At 33.2% G+C, this 21,915-nt stretch overlaps 4 protein-coding genes across 6 annotated transcripts; 2 read left to right on the forward strand and 2 right to left on the reverse strand.

The window, feature by feature from the left end:
• The first annotated feature begins 128 nt into the window (after window positions 1-128).
• On the forward strand, window positions 129-9,705 carry LOC116775043 (DNA polymerase interacting tetratricopeptide repeat-containing, protein of 47 kDa). 3 transcript variants are annotated; one of them, XR_009753130.1, is made up of 5 exons: window positions 129-411; window positions 2,179-2,369; window positions 3,004-3,813; window positions 4,894-4,978; window positions 6,361-6,490. XR_009753130.1 is itself a non-coding variant. In XM_032667834.2 (4 exons), exons 1-4 carry the CDS (start codon window positions 259-261, stop codon window positions 7,136-7,138), a joined length of 1,932 nt encoding a protein of 643 aa, XP_032523725.2. In that variant the 5' UTR covers window positions 129-258; the 3' UTR covers window positions 7,139-9,705. The 3 variants fall into 3 exon arrangements, 2 of the variants coding, with proteins under 2 accessions (XP_032523725.2, XP_061380655.1); XM_032667834.2 differs by lacking the exon at window positions 4,894-4,978 and having other exon boundaries at window positions 6,361-9,705; XM_061524671.1 differs by lacking the exon at window positions 6,361-6,490 and having other exon boundaries at window positions 4,894-4,999.
• A 57-nt stretch (window positions 9,706-9,762) lies between these two features.
• Window positions 9,763-13,822, reverse strand: LOC116775044 (uncharacterized). The gene is made up of 10 exons (XM_061524674.1): window positions 13,712-13,822; window positions 12,334-12,504; window positions 12,053-12,130; window positions 11,861-11,993; window positions 11,436-11,667; window positions 10,998-11,187; window positions 10,600-10,699; window positions 10,417-10,527; window positions 10,107-10,231; window positions 9,763-9,930 (listed from the first exon to the last, which is right to left on the reverse strand). Exons 1-10 carry the CDS (start codon window positions 13,769-13,771, stop codon window positions 9,787-9,789), a joined length of 1,344 nt encoding a protein of 447 aa, XP_061380658.1. The 5' UTR covers window positions 13,772-13,822; the 3' UTR covers window positions 9,763-9,786.
• An 810-nt stretch (window positions 13,823-14,632) lies between these two features.
• LOC116775206 (vesicular inhibitory amino acid transporter) lies at window positions 14,633-17,301 on the reverse strand. The gene is made up of 4 exons (XM_032668054.2): window positions 16,873-17,301; window positions 16,566-16,725; window positions 16,296-16,425; window positions 14,633-16,228 (listed from the first exon to the last, which is right to left on the reverse strand). The coding sequence occupies exons 1-4, from the start codon at window positions 17,009-17,011 to the stop codon at window positions 15,044-15,046; spliced, it is 1,614 nt and encodes a 537-aa protein (XP_032523945.1). The 5' UTR covers window positions 17,012-17,301; the 3' UTR covers window positions 14,633-15,043.
• Window positions 17,302-17,732: 431 nt separating this feature from the next.
• LOC116775360 (uncharacterized) lies at window positions 17,733-20,904 on the forward strand. The gene is made up of 10 exons (XM_032668251.2): window positions 17,733-17,820; window positions 17,884-18,054; window positions 18,289-18,366; window positions 18,442-18,583; window positions 18,952-19,183; window positions 19,280-19,469; window positions 19,545-19,644; window positions 19,776-19,904; window positions 20,109-20,230; window positions 20,642-20,904. Exons 1-10 carry the CDS (start codon window positions 17,743-17,745, stop codon window positions 20,795-20,797), a joined length of 1,398 nt encoding a protein of 465 aa, XP_032524142.2. The 5' UTR covers window positions 17,733-17,742; the 3' UTR covers window positions 20,798-20,904.
• Window positions 20,905-21,915: the final 1,011 nt, after the last annotated feature.

A 21,915-nucleotide genomic window follows, 5' to 3' on the forward strand; every position in this document is an offset into this window, starting at 1 on the left:
ATAAAAAATAAGATCAATATAAACCATTACTATTCGATTCCAAAAAAATATACTCGATTTTATTCATTTATTACAAAAAAAACAAGTTGCCGTCACATTTCTTTTATTTGTTTTTGTCATCTAGGTTCAGCCTAGATCCAGTCACCGCCCAGACGCTCAACGCTAAAGACCTAACATGTGGTCGCTAAATTAACGTGTTCTAACAAGTGTATTTTCCATTAATCAATATTCATTATAAGAATTTGTTGAACCATTAAAATGGGCGATAATACTAAAGATACTAAGAAACCGGCGATGACTGAGGAGGAAAGGATCGCGCTGTGTCAAAAATTGGACAAAGAACTTAATGATTTTATAGATGGCTTGGAGAAAAAGCGATATACTGAGGGATGGCCAGAAGACCGGTGGGAGGTTAGTATCATTATTATACAAGAAAAATAACAAATAAGCAAAAATCAATTGTAAAAGGTCTTTTTAAACACTTTACTATAAATTTTTGCTGTATTTAAAATATGGAAAAAGTGTTTTTTTTTTTTATAATGATATAAAAACTGAACATTGAATAAAAAGATACGGTAAATATAATTTTCGATTATTTTTTTTTGATACCAATGAAGTAATTTTTTGTAAATAAATAAATATCAACGTTTATAAACAAAAAAAAAACAACATTTTGGTTATGGATGAGAGTAAGAAATGAATATGAGATAGAGAAATAATAAACCTTATAGGAGACTTAACTAATAGAAGATTTATGTCACTGAAGATTACTAAGGAAGTTCTAATATGAAATCTTATTGGCAGAGTGATACATACAATTAAGAAAAAATTAATAAATGAGATTGAAAATGCATAAAATTCTGATAATATAAAATGAATAATATATCAATACAATCAGAACTCAAAGCTGTAACCTTCACAATACTGTGCTTCGGTCGCTTAACTGATTCAAGGCACAAAAAGTTAAATTATCAATTGGCACAGATAATAGAGCTCGCTGGTGGGAATCCTGCTAATATCGATGATTTTACCATAGTTTATTGTAAATTTTTTTAAATACTTTACTTCAATGGTGGCAAATATTCAGACGGCCTACCTTATGGATAGCAGTCACCGTTACCCATGGACATCTGCAACATAAGGTATGTTGCAGATGTTCATGTTGTTGTTGACCGTTTTTGAGGGGGAGGGAGAGGAAAGGGTGGAAGAGGGGAAAGGGGAACCAGATCTCGCAAATCGGACAAATTGCAGCCATTTAAGACTCTTTCACGCTGGTCTTCTGTGATAGGGTGGTGCGTTCCGGGTCAAGCCAGCCCATGTTCGAGCTGTAGTTACTAGACCACATCTAAGCTCTACCATCTTATATTGAAGTATTAGTTCAACATTGCATAAATAAAAAAAAAATATTCATATATCATTTACATGAAATAGGAAATTACCTTCTGAGCAGATTCTTGAGACTTTAACCGACAAAACAGTAGATCACTGTATCTTAAAGGGACATAATAAACAAATTTATGTCAAAAGAATTGATTAATATTCCATCACTAACAAATCTAGAAAGGATCAACAATGTTAATAAATTTTGACGACTGGACACACAACAAGACAAAGGAACAAATAATATTATATTACTCTGTTATTATATAACAGTATGGGATAACTAATATCATGAAAAATATACAAAGCTGTACAGGGAGAAGAAACAGTGACATTGTTTGGTCGGTGAATGATGTAATTATTAACAAAAAAATTCCTAAGTCAGTGATAAGACAGTCTTTAATGAGAGATAAGACATACTTAGGATTTAAGAAAACATTATCAAAACAAAATTATATATATATTAAGGAGGGATATACTTTAGTTAATGAATAGTATCTAAAAGGGAGCGTAAGGTGTCAGGGGACAAATAAAGTTGTGGGAAGACAATGTATTTAATAGACAAGTAGCCGGAATTACTAGATCACTTGTAACAAAGAATGAGGTAATAACAAGGGAAAAAGCCTTACAGGAAACCTTTTAAAATACAATTTGAAATAACACTCTAAGCAAAGAAAGCACTAATATTTATTTAAATTAATTTTGCATATATAAATAACACAATTACAGTTACAAATCAGCAATAAATTTGGATATATGATTAATTTCATATAATATAGATTAATAACTGGTGTACAGGAGGAAATGGATAAACATCCGTTCTTCATGAAGTCTACTCCGGAGGACGGTGAGCTCTCCCCGTTAGCCGAGGGACTGGCCAAACTGAAATATGATCCTGAGGAAAATACCCCATTGGAACTGGCCACCAATTACAAAGAGGATGGAAATTTCAACTTCAAACACAAGAACTATCGACTTGCTATTATAGGGTAAGTAATTTGTTTATTGCTGTAGAAATCAGATAAACGTGCCATATCTAATTTCGTTTTCTCCGATTTTCATGTAAGAAACATATTTTTTTTTTGCTATCTTATTCTGTCTAAATTAAAATAATTCCTATACATAATTACATTATATTACTTGTCTTTGTACACAATAAGCAATTTTTAAGAAAGTATCTAAATATACAGACAGTCATTGGAATGATCATGTATATATTAAAAAAAGTCCCACTTGCCATTGAAAATGGAATAGATTAATTGTAATGTCAGCGGAATTTTATTTATTTGTTTACATACGAGGAAAGAATTTTTTGTTTGATAAAAAAGTAATGTATATTTTGATACCTACATGTCCATAACTCTTTAGTTTCCTTACAAAAAAAAAAAAATGAAATTTTATGACGAAAAACATTTTTTTTTTAAATAGAATCAAAGGCAGATACGATAGAATTTCTAACTGTTAATATTTGTTTGTTTTACACAAAGAAATTATGGAAGGGACTGCAGAACAGCAAGCTAATAATGTCATGCCTTTAACTAGATCTAGCATTTCATCATTTTTCATTTAGTTCATTTAATTCCTTGATAGTAGACCTTTAAATCTTTTCTTTTTGCTCCCCAGGTACACAGAGGGTATCAAGGTAAGGTGTGATAATGCGGAAATAAACGCTAGCCTATACAATAATAGGGCTGCAGCACACTTCCATCTCAAGAACTACAGGTCAGCTTTGTATGACAGCGAGAAAGCATTGTCATTCAACCCAGGACACGAGAAATCGAGACTAAGAGCCGCAAAATCGGCACTGCAGATAGCGAGATTTGATACGTGCATCGAACATTGTCAGGAACTTCTAAAACAAAAATCATCAGATAAAGAACTCTCTGAGCTAATGGCTGATGCCAAAAAGAAAAAGATGGTGGTGGCGCGAGATGAAAGAAAGAAGAAGAAGGTGGAAGCCAAGAGAAGCGAACAGAAGGATTTAGTCGTGAAAGCTGTAATCCAGCGCGGCATTAAAATATCCAAATGCGAAGATGAAGATGACATAGATCTATCAAAGTTAGAACCAACTTTGCCGGGGGCTCAGGAGTCTATAGTACATTTAGAGAATGGCATTTTAAAATGGCCGGTGCTATTCCTGTATCCGGAATATCAGACGTCCGATTTCGTGAAAGCCTGCCCAGAGGATGTGCCACTGATTCGCCAATTGGAGCAACTATTTCCAGCGCCTTGGGACGAGGCTAAAACTTACAACGTTAGAAGCATTAACGTTTATTACGAGGGTAGCGACAAAATGCCTCACGTGGTTGATCCGAAAAAGAATTTAGGTGAACTGTTAGTTGCTAAATATTATGAATTGAAGGCCGGCACTCCCGCGTTTTTCGTTATGGTACGCGGCAGTCGGGCGGAAAGCAGATTTATAGAATGTTATCTGTAAGTTGATAGTTTAAATGGTTGTTTTTTTTTTTAATTTACATTTTTTTTATATATACATTGACTCTTCTCTCTGTGGTATATTTTTTATTTGTTAAGAAACTTGGACATATCACGGTAATAATGTTGCCATATTTGTTATTTGTTCAGTTGCGCTACCACTTAATAGATAGGTTTCAGCATCTGTGCCACTAGGTTATAGATACATTTTAAATGATAACAGATATAAGCAAGACCAAAAACCCAATACAAAATTATGAAAACAAAACAAACTATAAAAACGATCTACCCAGTATTTATGCCTATACGGGTAGAAACTTACTACGTACATACATTAATTAAATGTATACATATTTTTTTTTTATTTTCTTTTTGTTTGTGTCCAGTTTGTTTCAAATGATTTTTACTTTTATTATGTTTATAAATCTATATTTATTCTATGGAAGTTGTTTATTGTGAAAATAGCACATGATTACAAAAAAATTTTTTTTTTTCTCATTTTTCTGTGTGAATTATAAACGGATAGATAAATGCTGTGGACTTAAACTAGGATATTTGAAAAAAACCTCCATTTTTAAGAAATATTAATTTTATAGGATAAATTATACAGGATTTTGTTAATTTTGTAATACTTTTTGAGGATAAATGCCTGAGTCTTAAACATTAAGAAGGAATGATGCCTATATAGGTGCTTTTTATAACAAAACCAAATAAATACTATTAGACCAATCTAGTTCTTACAAAAATATTCTTCAAAAATATTTTTATATAATCTTAATATATATATTTATATAAGATCATTTTTATATGACAAATAATTAAAATTAAATTTCAAAATCCATCTTTATAACTTCATATTTCTATAAAATATGATTTATACAATTACACTATTTTAATATAAAATAATAATTTTTTTAAGTAAAAGTTAAGACTGATAGCGCTTTCAGTGTATCACAACTCGACAAATAATTTCTGAAAATCTTACAGGTTACATTTAAATAGTTTTGATAGACATCAAACATTTTAGTATTTTTATCATTCAAGATTATTATATGCGGTTATTTTTACTTGTATTTTTAGCGGGAAAATATAATTCCCTTGATTCTGTACTAAGATGAATGGTGATCTTCATTCAGCCCCTGGTTTCATAGTCAACATGATTGAAGTAATTATATTTTTTTGTTTTATATTTTTTTTTTTACCTTAATCGATACTAACTAAACACAAACTAAACTAATCGATACTAACTGAACTAACCTTAATCGATACTAACATCGTCACTAAACTTTAGTTAGTTATATACCTGAAGTAACTTCAAAAGTAACAGTTATTGGACTTAATAAATGCCACTCTTAATCTTCGTTCGAACAGTTAAGATTAAAATAGCACATTTTAATCTTAACTTTGAACATTTCGCTCCCGCCATACCGCCTTTTACAGAAGACATTTTTTTTTATTTTACATTTCTTGGCAAATTTTCGGTTTCATTGTTAGTGTTACCTCACGGGATATTACAACTTACCTTTCCTTATTTACCCTAACATTAAATGACCTCACCTCCTACTTTTTAACGAAGAATTTATTGATTGGTTTGACTAGTTTAGGTTGATTTTATTTATCAGTCCTATATTTCTTGTCTTTCTTTGTTCCTTCTCGTTTTTTCAGGCACATCCTTCTTTTGTTTGATTATTTCAATTTGAAGAATTTGCTTGTTTCGTTTGTCTTATCATGTTCAAAGAGATTTTTTAGCAAAGGTGATGCCTCCAATAATTAGGATGTTTAAGGGTGTTTAGAGTTCTATATCGCTGTCCAAAATCTGTATTGTGGAATCTAAAATGTCAAAGATGCTAATTTCCTCTAAAGTCCTTGGGAACAATTAACAGTCTAGAAAAGTCTCAGTCGGTTGAAGTCCTTATTTAGGTTGTTGTATTTATTCTTATATATATAATGTTTTTGCTTATTAGCTCTATTACTACAGAAGCAAATGTCTATTATAGTTGTTTTATTGCAATAAATGCACGAGGTGATTGGTTTTCTGAGCCATTGTTGGGCGTTTGTTATCAACCTATCGAATAAGACGTTTGAAGCTGTGTTGGTCACGTTCAAGATAACTGTCAAAATTTGCAACCCCAAGTGCAATATCGGATAATTAATATATAGTAACTGGGAAAACATTTTGTCTTCTGAGTAAATTTTTTACCTCTTCTGAAGTCACCAAGAGCATTTGCAGGGGTTGCAGCATAAATCTAAGTATTTCGTGTCGGTCTTCCAGCATTTTAACCGCTGCCATTTATACATCTGTATTCAACCTCAAATTAATCAGAGTCCTGGTGGAAATCCCGCTTTTTTAGGTTCAGTAAAATGTGATGAGTGGCCGTTTAGAATAAGCAGAATTGAACATGGTAATCACAAACGATTACCGTTGTTTTACTTTTTCCGGCAGATGTGACTGAATTAACAACTTTCCACTATTTAATACAGCGACTTTTCCCGGTTTTTTATTCAGCTGAATTCCGGATTCATCCATATTGTATATCTTATTTCTAGGTACCAAGAAGAGGTCCAGGTAACAAGTAGAAAAGCAGAAAAGTATGCTTGCTTGTACAGCAATAGGGCTGCAGAGCATTGGAATCTCAGAAACTTCAAACAAGCACTGTATGACAGTGAGAAAGCCTTGCTACTAAACCCCGAAGACGACGAAACAAGACTAAGAGCTGCAAAATCAGCATTGGAAGCAGCTAAATATGACGCTTCTATTGAACATTGTCGGAAACTAATACAGAAAAATTGCACAGATATAGAACTCTTTGAGCTTTTGGCTATTGCTAAAATGAGGAAAAAGGAGGCTAAGACGGATGAATCGTCAGAATTAATCGTGAAGGCTGTACTTGAGCGCGGCATTAAAATATCTAAATGTAAAAATAAAAATGACATAGATATATCAAAACTAGAACCCACTTTACCGGGGGCTCGCGATTCTATGGTATATTTAGAGAATGGCGTTTTAAAATGGCCGATTCTATTTCTATATCCGGAATATGAAACCTCAGATTTCTTGACAGGCTGCCCAGAGAATGTGCCACTGATTTATCAATTGGAAAAACTGTTCCCGGCGCCTTGGGATAGGGGTAATAAATACTGCAGTGCCAATATTAAGGTTTATTACGAGGGTTGTGATAAAATGCCGCATATTGTGGACCCCAGGAGGAGCTTGGGTGAACTCTTAGTATCTACATATTATGAATTGAAAGCCGGCACCCCGATGTTTTTTGTCATGGTACGCGGCAGTTGGGTGGAGAGTATGTTTTTAGACTGTTACCTGTAAGCTATTCGTTTGTTTTTTTATTGTTCTTTTTTTATGAGTTCTGTTTCCGTGTACTCTGTTGTTTCTTTGTAGATTATATGGAAAAATATTTATTAATTAAGATATTTGGTTCGCTGGCCGCGTGGCTTGGGACTTGTTAAAGGTAGAAGTATAACGAAATATAATGCGTCGCGTGAAACGGACTAGGGCCTGGTCACGTGGTCAGCTTATACATTGTTTAATCAATTGGTTTCTTTTTTTAATTTGGTGTATTGTTTATTGTTGAGAGTTATTTTGATTTTCTTAATATATTTTTTTTGTAATAATTGTAGCCTTCTGTTGCTCGTCTAACTGAGTTCTAATAAGTTTTTCTGTTTTTCAGCTGAGGTTTTATTTCGTCTGTTTTTTTTTTAAATTTAAAGTGGGTTTCAACTGTTTCGTCTTCTTAACTATTTTCTAAGGAAGCGTCTTTAACGTGAATGATGTTCCTACTAGAATTTCTGATTTATTTTTTACTGAGGCGGTTTTTTATTCTATTTTTCTACCTAAAATCTCTACTATTGTAGAACCACCAATATCGAAGGCATCAATCATCATCAATCTTTTATAAAATTTTAGAATTAACGAACAGACTAGACAATTCTCCATCGATTTTATTCCGTAACAGGTTTGGGCGAAGCTTATTGTGTTCCTGTAAACATATTTTCTGTTTTATTTGTCACCTTCATTTTTTGCGAAGCCCCGAATAAGGGTACTTTGAGGAAAGAAACTCTACGGACTCTACGAACACATCAAGTACGGATTTTAATCAACTTTCGAATCATTTACTTCCATATCATTTGCCGACTTCACATTAGTGAACAATCTGTATGAGCTTAAATTGCGTTGTTGATATATATGGATAATCTATTCGGAATATACTTATATAATATATACACCTCCCAGCTATAGAATATAGGGGAGTAGAGTCCGTCAATGTTTCCACCAGGTGATATATGTTTTTCTTTGGTAGAATTTTTTTAAACAAATATACCCCAATTTCGTTTTTCTCTTCAACTGATCGTATCCCTATTCATCTTTCTTCCTTTTTTTCTTATAATGAGAGAATCTGTTAGCCTTGCGGCTTTAACGGCGTTACTGGAAGAGAGCAGATAATGGGATCCGACTGTAGAAATAGGCAACTGCACGGCCTCTAACGGAACTGGTTTTTATGGTCGCCTCGTAAAAGGTGAGTGGTAAGCCACAAACTTTGTATGTGAATAAAAGGGGGATTTCTGGCGGATGTCTTCGGCACACTTTTTTGAAGGAGGTGCAGGAGTGGGGACCTCGCTCACCGGCGAGTGCGGTGAGTGTTTGTTTATAATGTTGTATTTGATGTCGTCGCTTCTTATCGATATATTAATTCTAATAGTAGTGTAATCGTCCGGATCAATGGGTACGTTTCTCGGGCACGTCGTGAGACGCTCGTGAGACCAATTCGGTTGTATTTTTCTATCTCACCACCTCAGGTTTGAGATGTTTAGCGGCTCTTTCCGAGTACTGCACGGTGAGCCTTTTGGCATATCGAAGAATCGTGAGAAGGTAATCTTGGCCTATCTAAATATTTTTCTTATAGTGATGGGGGAGGTGGTATTTTCTGTTCTCGTACCAATGGTCCTATTGGTTTTTCCAATTATACGACAAGCAAAAGTCACAAATATGCGGTTTATGTTTCTTAAATGGTTTATATTTTGTATTAATTGTTACCATCATAATGTTTACTTCACAAAATTGGGCACGTTTAATTAGCCGTGTATAAATACGTGATACTATTACTTTTGCCCTGGGAGTCTTGGTTAGCCATTCTCATTACTCCATCAAACACAAACTAATGTCATGCTCCGCTACTCTCCCTCTCACTTCCTTGGGTGGAATGATTATTTGAATTTGTATGCAGATTTACATATTGTTGAAGAAAAGAGAAATACAACCAAATATGAATATAATACCGCGGGGTAAAACAAAAATCTCAGTTTGGGTGCCAAAAATAAGATGGATAGCTTTTATATGCCGAGCGCCTGTCAACAACTATCTGTTATTGATGGCCGGTGTGCTGGCGTGGATGGCGTAAAAAACCCCGCGTCGCAAGACCCCGCTCTATTTTACACATATATAGGCGTAAGGTGTTATATAATAAGTGTACTAGGAATAATCATATTACTAAATGTGGACACTAATCATTTCCGTATCCTCGTGATACAATATATTCGTATTTGTCTACTATACTTTACACTATATGTTAAATGCAAAATAAATGTCTGGCCACATTGAATTGGTCCATTAATGTTTAAATATTTCGCTTGTGAACAAGATATATTGCGATCGTAGGTTTATTTTATATTATAGATGATGTACCTGCTTATTGTTTTGTTTGCTTAGTGTTTGAAACACATTGTTCGACATATCATTTTATAGTTGTGTTTGTATGAAATACATTTTTGGTAGGTAGTAACTACGTTTAGGTGTAAGTGGAATTGTATTTAACCACACAAAAAAAAAATCTATGTACGGTGTACCTACTTGGGACGAAATAAACTCAAAAGTTGTAAGTCTTGGTTATTCCATTATCCTAAAACCATATTTGGGTATTAAAAATTAAATAGTAATATATTTAAACGATATATTGATCATTAATCGACGTCTGACTCTTCCATCTCGTAATTCTGGTGAGGGTAGAATGCGCCTGGTGGGTCGAAGGCGCCTTTTTCGTCTACTATAGACGGATACGGGTGATGAGGCATGGCGCCCATCCATTGAGGATACCAATACAAACCCTGGACATATCAAATGTTAGAATGACATTTTAAGAAAACTATCGGTTTTGTTATTTTTACCAATACGACCTTCGTAAACTAAATACACACGAGGTTTTTTTTAATTTTTTTGTAATGTAAATAATAAAAATTTGCTTTTTAGAACTGAATAACTTCCAACGTATGAACGCTCTAACCTTGTTGCCGCCCGCAGCGCTGCATGTGAATCGATCGTCGTGTAGCTCGACGGGATCTAAATAACTTTTACCAGCTATTGATCCGTAGTTCGGAGGATACATAAATAGACATCCCTCCAGTATATCTGCAATGTATATACAACATCAGTCTACGGTCTCTTGAAATCGATATTTCGTCGAAAATTTTTTCTGTTTTATTAACTTATGCTACAAATGTGAGGAATAGAAAATATTGCTTATGTTCATTTTAAAATAAAACTTAATTCAAAAAATACTTACGATTATATTTATGTATAGAGGAAATACATACATGGGACTGTAATATTATCTTCATCCCCTTCGTCTGGTTTAGGAGTGGGTTCGATGTATGGAGGCACAGGATCTATCCCGCTCCCAGGATCTCCAGGAATCAAGAATGGACCTATGAGAGGAGGATCACAGGAAGTTTGCTAATAAATATAACAATAACATTCTATATTATGAGAAAATATACCGCCGTAGTGGTTAGTGTAGTTCCATTCACAGACGTGGTGATCACAAACCAGGGGCGTATGAGGTTCCTTTGTGTAATAAGTATTTCCGTTGGGTGTAGTCTGTTGAACACATATTTAGGTAATTAATTTGTTGTCATATTTCCTATCGCCACTGTTACGATGTAGGCGATTTGATATACTGTTCCAAATAATATGCAGGAATCAAATTTAATTTATATAGAACGTGATAGCTAAATTTGCATAACCCTTCTTTTGGATGGCACTAGTTAAATACTGCTTCTTAAGAGAGTTTCTCATATGTCTGATTTTTATTTAAATTATGCAACCCTTACTTGAGTGAGAAAAATTTGTAATAAAATACAATAAGTGATGAGCGTTGTAAATATAAAAGAATAACCAGTAGATAGTCATAGTGCCTGTATCTCAACCCCTGAATGTTGAAGTCCAGGATGAAGGAGCCTGAGGTTATGATGCACGCTGCGGCAGTCAGGGGTGGCAGCTTGTACATCACCAGACCACACTTGACGATCGCTTTGGGTAGTGTTGTGACATCCCTCTCGCTTTGCAGTATCTTTTTGAACGGAAATCTGTTGGATGAAATCTAACATTAATTAGACTTGGCTTAAAAATGTTAAACTAATTAGTATCTATCATTGAACAGTCTTTTTCTTCGAATGCAATATATTTAAAGTATACCATGGTATATAAACTGTAAAGGTAATGCAAAATCTGTTATTACATGGAAAAATAGCGATAAATAAAACGTAAGAACAACACTAGGGCTGTTGCATTTTCTCATTGATGTTCCCTATGTAGGTGTAAACTGACATTTTACCTGAATATGCAAATGCCAATGTGACATTCCAAGCCGTGCAAGAAGTTATCAGTGGGGAAGGAAATACTGGGATCATCGATCAGGTAATATTTCTGTTCGTCGTGATAATGTAGAAACCCCATGAACACGAAGGACCTGTCCTTGCAATATGGCGCTATACCACGACCCATGTGGTATATATCGCTGTACAACTCCGAGTAGAATAAGTAGACGTTTTTGCCGCAGTAGAATTCTATAAAACATGATAAAATTCAATTAAAAACCCCTATATTTCATTACAGATATGAAAATTTTATGCCTCAGATTAATTCTAAAATGAACCCCAAAATTGTATGATATGCATTAATGCGTAATATGTAGTTGTAACACAATTTAACTGAGATTTAATTTGTTATAACAACAATTTAAATATTATTATTGTTCACCTTGACTTAAATAAAACTCCATAGGGACCGGGCCGCCCGTGTAAGTAGCTTTCCTTTCGGCCGCTATTGCGTTATGGTTTTCGTACATGGCAAGCATGTTATCAATGACGTCATCCAATGTTATCAAGAGGACCTTAAATACATTTTAATGTACCAAAAAGGATTCTAACAAGGAAATTAATTGATACATACTTTTAATTCTTGTATGTGCAGCTTTATAAAACGCCCCAGATGATCAGTGGCTATATGGATCCGCTCGTTTATTAAGTACTGAAATAATTAAAATACAATATATTTTTATCATTATTATTTGCAGCTAGTATCGCAGTATATCTGTACTAGTTATAGGCACTATATAGATAGACGTAGGTTGATCATCTTGAAGCAATTCCAATGAAGCAAAATATATTAGATGAAAAAAAAAACATGGTTTTCATAATCAAATAATGAAATATAAACATGATCAAATTTACTTGATCTTCGGCAGTCTTGATTCTCATCATCTCGTTCTGGTAGAGCCAGAGGTTGTCAAGTTTGTCAGTTGGATCATGACCGTAAATCTCAAAGGCGTCGATTATCATAGCTAGAGTTAAATTTTCATTTGGTTCCAAACAGCAGGGGTGATTCCTTATATTGTAAGGGGTCTAAAAAGAGAGTGAATATTATGGTACCAAGACATGAAGTTACTTGGTAATTTTTTTTTATAACATTCCTCAGTTGATGAGATCTAAGATTTTCGCGAGTATTCATTTAAATGAAACTAGTATTATTCGGATTTACTACGCGGATTTTATTATTTAAAAACTACATAATCCCGACGTTTCGGTTACTTTGCAGCAACCGTGATCACGGGCAGACGAGGGCACACCTTGCTGCAAAGTAACCGAAACGTCGGGATTATGTAGTTTTTAAATAATAAAATCCGCGTAGTAAATCCGAATAATACTAGTTTCATTCTTCAGTTGACTTTCGTTTCCTGTTTTTAACATGATATAAAATAATAACAATAATCAAAGATTACATAAGATATGGAAACTGCTTTTTAATTGATTTTCTCTGTACAATATTTAACGCCATGATTCTCTTTCCCATTTAGCGTGTATTATAACGAGGAAAAAGTTTACATATCTATGAAATTTCTGCAGTCAATACAACAAGTACGTTTTGTTTTGGTTTTTGGAAACGTTTTTCACAAATAACTAGAATAAATACTTGCTTTTTGTTTCTTGATAATATCTTATAGCTTTTTAAATGGTCTCGATAATTCAAAACAACATCGAAAAGGAAATTAGGTAAGGTTGTACTTCACAATCGGAAGGATCAATGTTAATAAAGATTCCAGAAGGTTCAAACTACGGTCATAAAAAGGGGACAATTAAAAAAAAACTGAATGAAAAGACTAACCGCCTAAAATAATTGACTATAAAAGTGATAAAAACATAATGTTTTTGATAAAATCATATTTCCCAAAAATGTACCCTTTTTGCAATGTTTATTTAGGAAAAGATCTTTCTTAAACGAATAACAATTTTCTAAAGCAGACAATAGTGTGAGGTAGAAAGTAGACCACCAGATTATTATTGAAAATTAAGGAATTGAAATTCTAAATGTAATATTTACCTAGAAACAAAATCTATTAGATAAACAACTAGTATGAAAAATGATTTTTAAATTTCTAGTTAAGTATTGATTGATGAAGCAAAAGTAACTAAAAAAATCTTTCGTCGGAATATAACATTGAATTAATATAAAAGTCGGAATATAAAATTATTATAGAAAATTTAATAGTGTATCATAAAAAATGTTATATTTAATAAATTATATATATTTTTAAGAATCTTTTATAATTACCGTTATCTGCAGTAGGAAGCATATTGCAAATAATACTCGCGAACGTCTAAAGCCAGACATTGTGTAATCATGGCGGCCATAGGACTAATAACCAATTACTCTAACAAATATATTTTATTGCAATAAAGTCATTGATTGGTCGTTAGTTGGTCGGATATTTAAAGCTCTTATATATTACAAAGCTGATATTTCATATTATTTAACTTATATTTATTAAGTCGGGTAAAAAAAAAAAATAAAACAAACAGTCGAATAACATTTTATAATATTTAAAATACACACCTAAAATTTACTTCATCACAAACATGCGATTGATATCTAAATATAAGCGCTAAACAATATTACTTAATTTTATTATTGTCTTTTCTTATCCCGTTGTGAACCTTTTTATTTTTATTATCTGTCATATATTTTTAATCTATAAAACTTGGATAACCATATGATATATAATTCCCAAAAAAATTGTTCGCTATTACACATTGACATATTTTTAATGGAAGCATTAACAGGATATATTGTTTTAGTTAATTTTATTGTCATATATTTTGGGTAAATATAATAAAAAAGTTATATATATATTTTTGGGAAGACATTACTAAATACGTAAATATACCTTACCACGAGTTTGACAGGTCAAATTATACATAAGCAATTTAAAGATTTTCACTCATACATTTATCTAGTTTGATCCTATTACGTGCGAAATTTTTTTTTATGAAAAAGTTTAAACTGTTTTTGTTGACGGTACAAACTCATTTGTGTCAGATATCAACAGCGCTAAGGCTAAACAAATATATTTCTATACCTATAGTATATGATATATGTGTAACAATGTTTTATCTATAAATTGAAAAAGGTTATATATTGCTTTGTATACGTAAATAAAATTGTATATATATATATATATATTCATTTGAAATTATTACCTTATATATCTATATTTTATCAAATATAATATGAATTTTAACATATTGATAATAATAAATAAGATTTTGTATTATAGCCATATCGTGGAACTCCTTAGACTTAGAAGCGAAGGCAATATTATAATGGAAGACTTCGTTGTCGAGAACAATCTAAATATTTTCTCATTTGGAAGACATTGGATTTATATTTTATTATATATAGAGTCTAATATATGTTTATAGCTATGTATATTTGGAAGACATAGAACACCATAACATTTAACCTTACATTGAAATTGAACTACTATAAAATGAAATCACATCAGACTAGTTTTAACAATTATGTGTCGCAACACTGCGAAATTTACACGAATTAAATGCGTAAATCTAAAAATAGAATAACATTCGTCTAAAACACTACCCAAAATTAGAAGGGCAAGCCTATTTTGAAAGCCTTAATTAGTGCTGAACCCGAATCATACATACCGATTACTCCAAACAGCACTCCGAGGGATATTATGAAGTAGTCGTAAGCGATGGTGGAACTTTCTAATTGGTTGCCCTTTAATTTGAGATGGAAATACGCTGGCCAAATAAAACTGAGCATAGTACCCGTGAAACTGCCAATGAAACCCATAAGTATGGCGAAGTGTGGTATAAAGATTGCCATTAATATTGTGAACATTATCACACCCAGTCGCCAAGCCAATCCCCAGACTTTTAATTCGCCGTCTAAAGCATAAATTGTCGGGAAAATCGTCTTCGGCTTACCCCTAAATAGGACCCTTTCCAATAAGTCACAAGCTGCGTAATAAGGAAGGGGATAGCTTAGTACAGCTTTAACCACGAGAAAGAAATTGACCAACCCCTTGAAACCGGCTGATCGAAGATTATTAGTGATCACTTGTTGGGTGTCGTTTTGGAAAGTCAGAAAGCACAAATATCCAAAGATTGATTTGAAAGCAGCTGCGGCTATGTGTGACCAGTTCAGCATCCATTCGAAACGAGATCTGTCCTCCATATTGCCTTCTAAAGTCGGCAGAAATATTTGAGAGGTATAAGAGAAGACGATGACACCTAAGCTTATCGGGAAATTCTCGAAATCCAAAGTCCACTTAACCTTTGACCAACCCCAATCACCGATATTGAGTATGCAGTAGCCGAGAACGATGGCGTTTATTATCAAATGACTCATGGTACACCAGAAGGACAGCATGCTGACGCTCTTCAACGACTTCAGAAAAGCAAGAGGCAGTAAGAATATACCAATCAGCATCATCCAAGATCGTGTATCGATGGATCCATCGGGGAATGTTCCTATCATGAGGTCTCCGCACACAACGACGTACAGTATACATGTCATTAGAAGCTCGATAATCTGAGCGATGTTCACGATCCTAGCGCCGTATTTTCTTCCGAAACACTCCTTTGCAATGCTGACATATGAATCGCGGACGCGAACACGCTGTCCTGATACGGGGTCATCTTCGTACAGACATTCCACGAGGATCTTGCCGGTGTAGCAGCAGATATGAGCGATTCCAATCATGGCAGCGATAGCCCAGTAACCCCCTTGAAGCACGGCGAAAGGCAGTGACACCACAAACATACCCTGAGAAAGAGGCGGTTTTTGTTATCCTAATAAATAAATTCAATACAGACTTGGAATACGTCATTACCTGGATAGCATTAGTAACGTTCCAAGCAGCTTGAAATTCGTTAATCTTAGCACCCGGCTTGCCCCCACCTTCTTCAAAACCTCCTTCCTCAGAGGATGCATAGAAATCAACGCTTTGCATGCTTTGCGTTCTGAAATAATTGATTATACTTTTTTGTAAAAAAATAATTGTATCTACCTGATCTTATTGTACGAATTTTCAATGTATTGTAAAAATGTTTTGAAATAAATCATTAGATAATGAGAGTTGGGCTAATGATTTTTTTTGTACCTAGGTGCTCCATCTTGCTGAGGGTAAGTATTCTGGTAACTTGTAAAGGAGTCTTCAGCTTGAAGCTGTCCGCTAAGAAATGGGTTAGTTGGGTTCGTGGATTGATACGTCGGAGACGTCGTTTCATTCATTGTGGACAGCTCGCAACTTTCGCCCATGTCTATAACAAAATATGCACATATTTTCATCACTGGTAAAAATCATAAAACCTTATGTAATATAGTTATCAGACATTTATAGATATTTGAAAAATAATTAGTAATTCTGTGCAAATTACATAAAGATTTTGGTGTTATGAGATAATTACCTGCATTTGCAAAACGGACATTTTGTGGTGGTCTTGACGGAGCGCCGGGTTTCTCGGGCACCTGCTGTCTCACAGTCTGCAGGGCCACATCTAGCACATTTTTTATCGGAGGCAGTTTGATACGCCCGAGATTCATCATTTTAAATTTCTCGTCACTTTTATTATACTTATGATATCACGAGGAAGACAATATTAAAACTACTCACTTATATTTAATTAATATTAATGGAAGACTTCGTTACACTACACTATTTGAGACTTACATCACTTTGAGCTAATATTTGGGGCAGCCATATTCGTGATTGCGTATACAATATTCCCCATTTTATTTACAATACATCAAGAATATAATCTTAAATTATATAAACTGTATGGTTGAATGCAACCATTTTTATAGGAATTTCTCTGTACAATGGTACGACTGCCTCGTTCGTGTGACTAGTGTGGCAGAGTCGACGCAGAGAGATGCGCGGCAAAACGATCAATAGGAACCAATTTGTCTTCGCGAAATAATATAACGAAATATAGGTTGCTTTTATAAAATTTGAAACACGTACTTCACCAATTTTTATTACGATAGTAGATGTTACAATGGTTCTTTATGACAATCTTTAAAGTTACAAGTCCCTACTAGTTTATGATATCCTAGTACTTTTTTTAATAAGATTATTCGTTACATTTATGAATGAACTTGTAAAATTTTTCATATAATAAATAAGTTGCTTAATATGCTGGTTTTATTTATTCTATTAAAACAATTCCATATAAAAATAACAACTTTATAAAATATACGTAGATATAAAATTTTATTTTTCACGAAAATAATTGATTGTTAGTGATATCGTTTTTATTAGAAACGTTTTGTCAGTAATGTTTTATCACGATATGGTTCTAAGCAGTGTTCGATTTTTACTAATATTTACGTTTTCAACATGTTGCTACAGTACTGTAAGTAAATCTAGACTCCCAATATAAAATCTAGACTCTAATAAAAATATAATTTATTCCTAGTATGGTTACGACATTCGGCGTCATCCATGCTGTCAAGAGCCAAGCGACAATATAACTCTCTCTATGATAATCGACGCCTATGAGATCTATGGACACGACCCCACTGATAAACTAGATCATCTCGCTCATTATCAGATAGAAATGATGAAGATTAAGAGGGCGCCGGATCAGGTTTGACTCTGGGACTGTTCTGTGATTTTAGATATTCTTTTTTTACTAATTTCAAACCGACCTCTTTTGATCATTGACGATGTTTAAGTGAAATTTCCGTACGATCATGGAAGGTATTATTTCATACATATTTTTTGTATAGACTCGGACAACTGATTATATTCTTTTAGATGTTTGCTGTTAATTTCTTTGTCTTTGAAAATCATAGATACATTTTAGTGATGTCGTTTTCAGTATATTATAAATGAGCACGTCCACATAGCGACTGACCATCTGGGGAGATTTATAACAATGCATATCAAAGAGCTTAAGGTTGGCAACAATTTTTTATTTGACGGAATACATTGAGAGTATATTTAATAAACTTGTGTCTAATACACGACGTAGGTACTGCTCATTGCTCTGGACGACGCAATAGATAATATGCTAACTATGTACGATAATCACAACGCTATTAAAACTGAACGGGTCGCCACTTACAACTCGGGAGCTGGTGGTGCTGTGCCTTCAGAATTTTATATGAGTCAGGGTATGATGTTCATTTTATATAATAGCCTGTTTGGTAATACATGAATGTGTATCCTGTGGAATTTGTTATCCTAGCTGTAGCTACGGAATTCATGACGTTTTGTGAGATGTAGTTGAGGACTGTCGAGTTTATTAGGACGATAAAGAGGTGGGCGTTGTTTAGACACTTTTTATAAATTAAAAATATTGATGGCCTCGAAGAAATATTTGATAGCCGTAATTTATACTAAAAACAGGCGTCAAGGACTATAAATGTTTATTTCATATAACTTCAATTTTAATTTAAATCTGTTAAAACAGAAGTTGTTTTGGAATTTCAAAAAGAGAAATAATTTTGTATTAGTTACGTTATATATAAATTATTACCAGAATTCTACTGTGGAAGGAATGTGTATCTGTTCGTGTCGGAGCTATACAGCGATATATACAATATGGGTCGCGGGATCACGCCGTACTGTAAGGGAAGAGGTTTCCACTTCCTTGGCTTTGTCCATTTCATGAATGACAACAAATACTTCTTAGAGGAAGACCCCAGCATATCGTTCCAGATGGACAACTACATTCACGGCCTGGAGTGTCATTTAGGAATTTGTATTTTCAGGTTGTTCGAATTTAAGGATTTAATTTTTTGTTCATTTATAAATTTTATAATTTATCCTTGACTATATTTTGTACGAACAATATTAAATATTTGCAGGTTTCCTTTTAAGAAAAGCTTGCAGCACGTCAGAGACGTCTCGACTCTACCGAAGGCGATAGTCAAATGTGGTCTCGTTATGTACAAACTACCCCCGCTCACTGCTGTTTCCTGTATCATAACTTCCGGTTCATTTATATTAGATTTTAATATACAGGGGATACGCTTCAGGCATTATGATTACATGCTGGTATGTAAGAAATCATTTCTGTTCAGTTAAGGGTTCTTTTATAATTTTTGTTTGATAATAACACGTCATTTCCAGTTCTTACCAAACGGTCAATCATATTACACTAAGGAAAGGTTCTCACCTCTCGTTTGCGACCATCACGTCTGCGAATGGAATAATACAAATTTCTACGGAGGTATTTTAATTTTTCCATCGTTAAAATGTTTGATATGGATTATTAATTTATTAGGAGTTCTTTATGCGGCTTATTTATTGTAATTTAAGTTTTGTTTTGCGTCATACATTGATATGTTAATATTGTTTCAGGTCCGTTCATAATACCCGGTGATCCTGGGACAGGGTTGTCTCCTATTCCGCCATTTATCGATCAAACCACGGAGGCTACACGAGTGTCCACGGAATATCCGCCCGGACCAGATTACACTAATATAACATGTAAATCTCATATAACCTGAACTCAAATTTAGATTAATTGTGCCATATTATAAGGATGTGACACACACTGTTATTTTTGACTCTTCTTCATATTAAAACGTACGTAAATTTTAGAACGGAACTTGGTGATTTTTTAAGGCGAAGGTGAGCAATAAAATTATATTAACAGAATATAAATTGATATAACCTTTAAATTTTTAACAGACAGTTTAGACGGCTGTTGGTTCATGTTCCCACCGAATTACGGATCCATCGCTGGCGTCTCGTATCTGGACCCGCTCACCGTCAATGAATACAGATACACGTGTTCTGGCGGGAACAATAAGGTTTTATATTGATTTTATCATTATTGATAGCCATAATCGGTTTAGATGTTACATTTTATTAAATTTAATACTTATTTGAAGCAAAGACATCAATTAGTTAATCGTAACTTCGCGATTCTTGAGTATTGTGATTATCATTCGATACTGTATACAAGTATACTGTATAGTACATAAAATTATTATTTAATTTGCTTAAAAAAGTCTTTTAAAATCCTGTTGTATGAACTGTAAAGTTTTGAAGGTGATTTACAAGAAAAAACGCTCTAAACCAGTAACGTATATGTATAATAAATAAATTATTCCACTTTTCCCAAATAAATAAATTCTTTCGTTTTTGGGTTTTACGTATTTTAAGAGAGTAAATTTATACTGTATTCGGTATTTCATATTTTTTTTTTTAAAATACCACAGGGTTTGTACTGGTATCCGCAATGGATGGGCGCGCCGCCTCACCACCCGTACCCTCGTTCCGGGGATGTCCCCGATGGATCGGCCGTCGTCCCAGGGCCGTACTACCCTCACTTACAAGGCAACGCGGATATGAACTTACATATTGATAATGAATAAACTATTGAAGAATACCAATACCACGTATTATAGTTATCTATATTTATATATATTATTTACATAAAATTCAGAAATATTAATAAACTATTTTTCGAAAATTTACAATACTTTTGTTGCAATCATTTTTTAACGGTAATAAAAGGCTAGGAATATAAAAATAAATTCTAAACTCAATCTGTAAACAACAAAGATTTGAATAAAATTCTATAAAATAAGTAAATTAAGAAAATTAACGGAACATTAATAAAATAAATAAATCTACATTAATAATAATAGTATCGAAACGCATTATTGTTATTATCGACATAATATGCAAGCAAAGTTTACAAATCAATTTACTACGATATTAGTTTTCATTAGTTACTAACAAGCATTACCAAAACAGATTTCTGTATGCTAAGTAAAAAGTGTAATCTAAACAGGATTATTAATTAATTATTTATGAATTATTTCTTGTTCTGTTAAAAATATAACTGGAGCGTAATAAAAAAATAGCCCTTATCCCATTAGACAAACTCCTACGAGTTTTCTCCCCATAGTATTCAAAATTATAATTGGCTGAATAAATAAAAACGTTGACGTTGACAAAATATTCCCCGACTCCAGTGCGGATGAAGATATGGCATTTAAAAAAAAAAAAACAATATATATAAAAATAGCCTAGCGCACTTCTTATAAACTTTGGATTGTAAACTTAACTAATGGGTGTATGCTTTCGTTTCAGTATTAACATTAATGTTATTTCTAACTTCTGTCACTGACGAAATAAATACAGATATCTAAGATACATAGATACAGAATAATTTTTACATAACAAATTACAAAGTGAGTTTTATCTGTCACTTTTGTCACTTTTAAGCGTCAGAAGAGAATATTCGACTTTCGAATGTGCTTCATGTATGGACAAAAAAAAAAAAATATATATTTTTTTTAATAACTTTATTCATAGTTCTTAAAATAAACAGTACACAAACATAACAAGTATATGTCAACCTTCATGTTCAGTTGTCGGTATTAACCAAATAATATTTCAGAGCACTTAAATATAATTTAAATGTATTCAATAATCCCTAAAATGTATAACTATGTTTTTAATACTACATACATCGGTTATCACA

This window comes from Danaus plexippus, chromosome 25, assembly GCF_018135715.1.
Source record: "Danaus plexippus chromosome 25, MEX_DaPlex, whole genome shotgun sequence".
NCBI classification, from domain to species: domain Eukaryota; kingdom Metazoa; phylum Arthropoda; class Insecta; order Lepidoptera; family Nymphalidae; genus Danaus; species Danaus plexippus.